Genomic DNA, 1,945 nt, shown 5'->3' with positions numbered 1-1,945 from the left:
TGTTGATCCTTCCTTGAGCTATTAACTGGAGTAGACGATATTTTTGATGTCTCATTATGTGTCCGAGGTATTCCAGTTTCCTCTTTTTAACTGTGAGTGTAATTTGTCTCTCTTTCCCAATTCGCTGCAGCACCTCTTTATTAGTTATGTGGTCAGTCCACGAGATTCTGAGGATACGGCAGTATATCCACATTTCAAAGGCGTTTAATTTTTTCATTATGGCTTCCGTCGTTGTCCATGCTTCTGCTCCGTAGAGCAGAATTGGGAACAAATATCACTTTGCCAACCTTATTTTTAGAGGCAGGGTTAGATCCTTGCTTGTGAAGACACCTTTCATGTTGTTGAACGATGCTCGAGCTCTTTCAATCCTTGATCGGATCTCGGTGGTACTTGTATGACTCCACACGTTCGATCGTCTGGTCGTTTAGTGCAATGCGCTCATTGTGTGTCTGATCTTTGCTCACCACCATCCACTTTGTATTTGATATATTTAGGTTAAGACCGTGGTCTGCACTCACTTTCTGTATTATTTCCATGACGCGCTGCAATTCGTCTATGTTGTTGGCTAGTATGACTGTATCATCAGCATATCGCACATTGTTAATCCGGTGTTGATTTGTTGTATAATATTAGTTAGGTATTCTGTGTTGTTTTCTATGTCCGAATTTGCTTTTAATGCGATATCCAATGTTAGGTCCTTCTCGATTATGCTTCTGAAGACTTCCCAGTTTGTACGTTTTGAGGTAGGAGCAGGTGGTTTTGCGTTTGTTATTATTTTTGAGCTCAGTGTTATAATTATTGGCGAGTGATCCGATGAGAGTTCAAAGCACCATTTGACTTGAAGAAGGTTTATAGGAGTTCTCCCAACTACACAGAAATCAATTAATCAATGAAACGATGTCCCAATGTGTCAAAGAACTCCTCAAAATCTCTCTTTTTTATTGCATGCTTTGGTGGGCAATACACAGCTGCGATGGTAGTGGCTTGTATGTATTCTTTTTCATACCTCGAATGCAGGTGATGCTTAATAGTGTTTTTTACAATGATGGCGGTTCCTCCATGTGCGGTACCATCAGGATGTTGTGTGTTGTACACGGTGTATTTAGGCATTTTAAAGTACTGTTTTTTTGGTAAAATGTGTTTCTGAAATGAGCATTATGTCTATCTTTTCTTTCCTTTCTTGTTGATGTTTTTTTTCGTGCAAATTTACTACTGCACTGATGGTAGATGACATTACCCAAAGTCATGTTCTGTCAAAGTCAAGTTTGGTGAGGTTAGCTTACCGGATTTCGTCTTTTCGCGGAATCAGCTCCCACTTGGCCGAGTACTCGCACGTGTTGTTCTCCGGGCTGCAGCCCTTGGGCACCTTCCAAAGTCCCCCACAGTCGGTGTTTTGAGCGGAATCGCTGGTGGCTCCAGCCCCGGCTGGCATCACGTCCTTTTTCTCCTCTGAAGCAAAAACGGCTCTTAAATGCCCAAACGAGACTGGAGTAGAGGAACTTACCGAAGAAGTTGATCGAGGCCACTCCGCGCTGGTTTCTGTGGCCGTGGTATTTGAGCTCGTCCGGCTTGTAAAAGTCTTTCTGGGACGCCTGCGGCGTCTCCACCCCCGACTCGGGGACGTGCACATACCGGCCTAAATAAACCGGGACAACGTGAAGGCAGGCCATTTGAGGGCTGCACGCGCCCCAAACTTACCCGGCTCTTGGCCTTGCGCGAAGATCACGTGCATCAAGTCCTCCTCAATCGAGTGATCGGCCGGTTCAGTGGCGTCCAGCTTCTTCCTGAACAGAATCGTAGTGATGCCGTCCTTTTCAAAGCCCAGCGCTGCCGTCAGATCGTTTTTGCCGCCCCAGAAGTTGTCCATGCGAGGCGTTGATCTAATGGGCAAACGTTACTTTCACCGCGCACTTGAGGATTGAGGGCTGAACCAAGGGCGGATCCC

At 45.5% G+C, this 1,945-nt stretch overlaps 1 protein-coding gene across 1 annotated transcript in view; it reads right to left on the bottom strand.

Annotated features, from left to right (window-relative positions):
* Positions 1-1,945, bottom strand: part of LOC109545768 — a 17,215-nt gene that overhangs the window by 5,781 nt on the left and 9,489 nt on the right. Inside the window, exons 8-10 of the mRNA XM_048662175.1 lie at positions 1,699-1,880; positions 1,505-1,636; positions 1,284-1,449 (exon numbers count right to left, since the gene is read on the bottom strand). Of these exons, the coding sequence (XP_048518132.1) occupies positions 1,284-1,449; positions 1,505-1,636; positions 1,699-1,880 (480 nt within the window). The remainder of the gene's footprint in view (positions 1-1,283; positions 1,450-1,504; positions 1,637-1,698; positions 1,881-1,945) is intronic.

This window comes from Dendroctonus ponderosae, unplaced genomic scaffold (genome assembly GCF_020466585.1).
Source record: "Dendroctonus ponderosae isolate FM_Combo_2020 unplaced genomic scaffold, Dpon_F_20191213v2 Dpon_F_20191213_10, whole genome shotgun sequence".
Lineage (NCBI taxonomy): Eukaryota > Metazoa > Arthropoda > Insecta > Coleoptera > Curculionidae > Dendroctonus > Dendroctonus ponderosae.
Note: the sequence above shows the minus strand (reverse complement) of the source record. Positions and strands in the feature narration are given on the sequence as shown.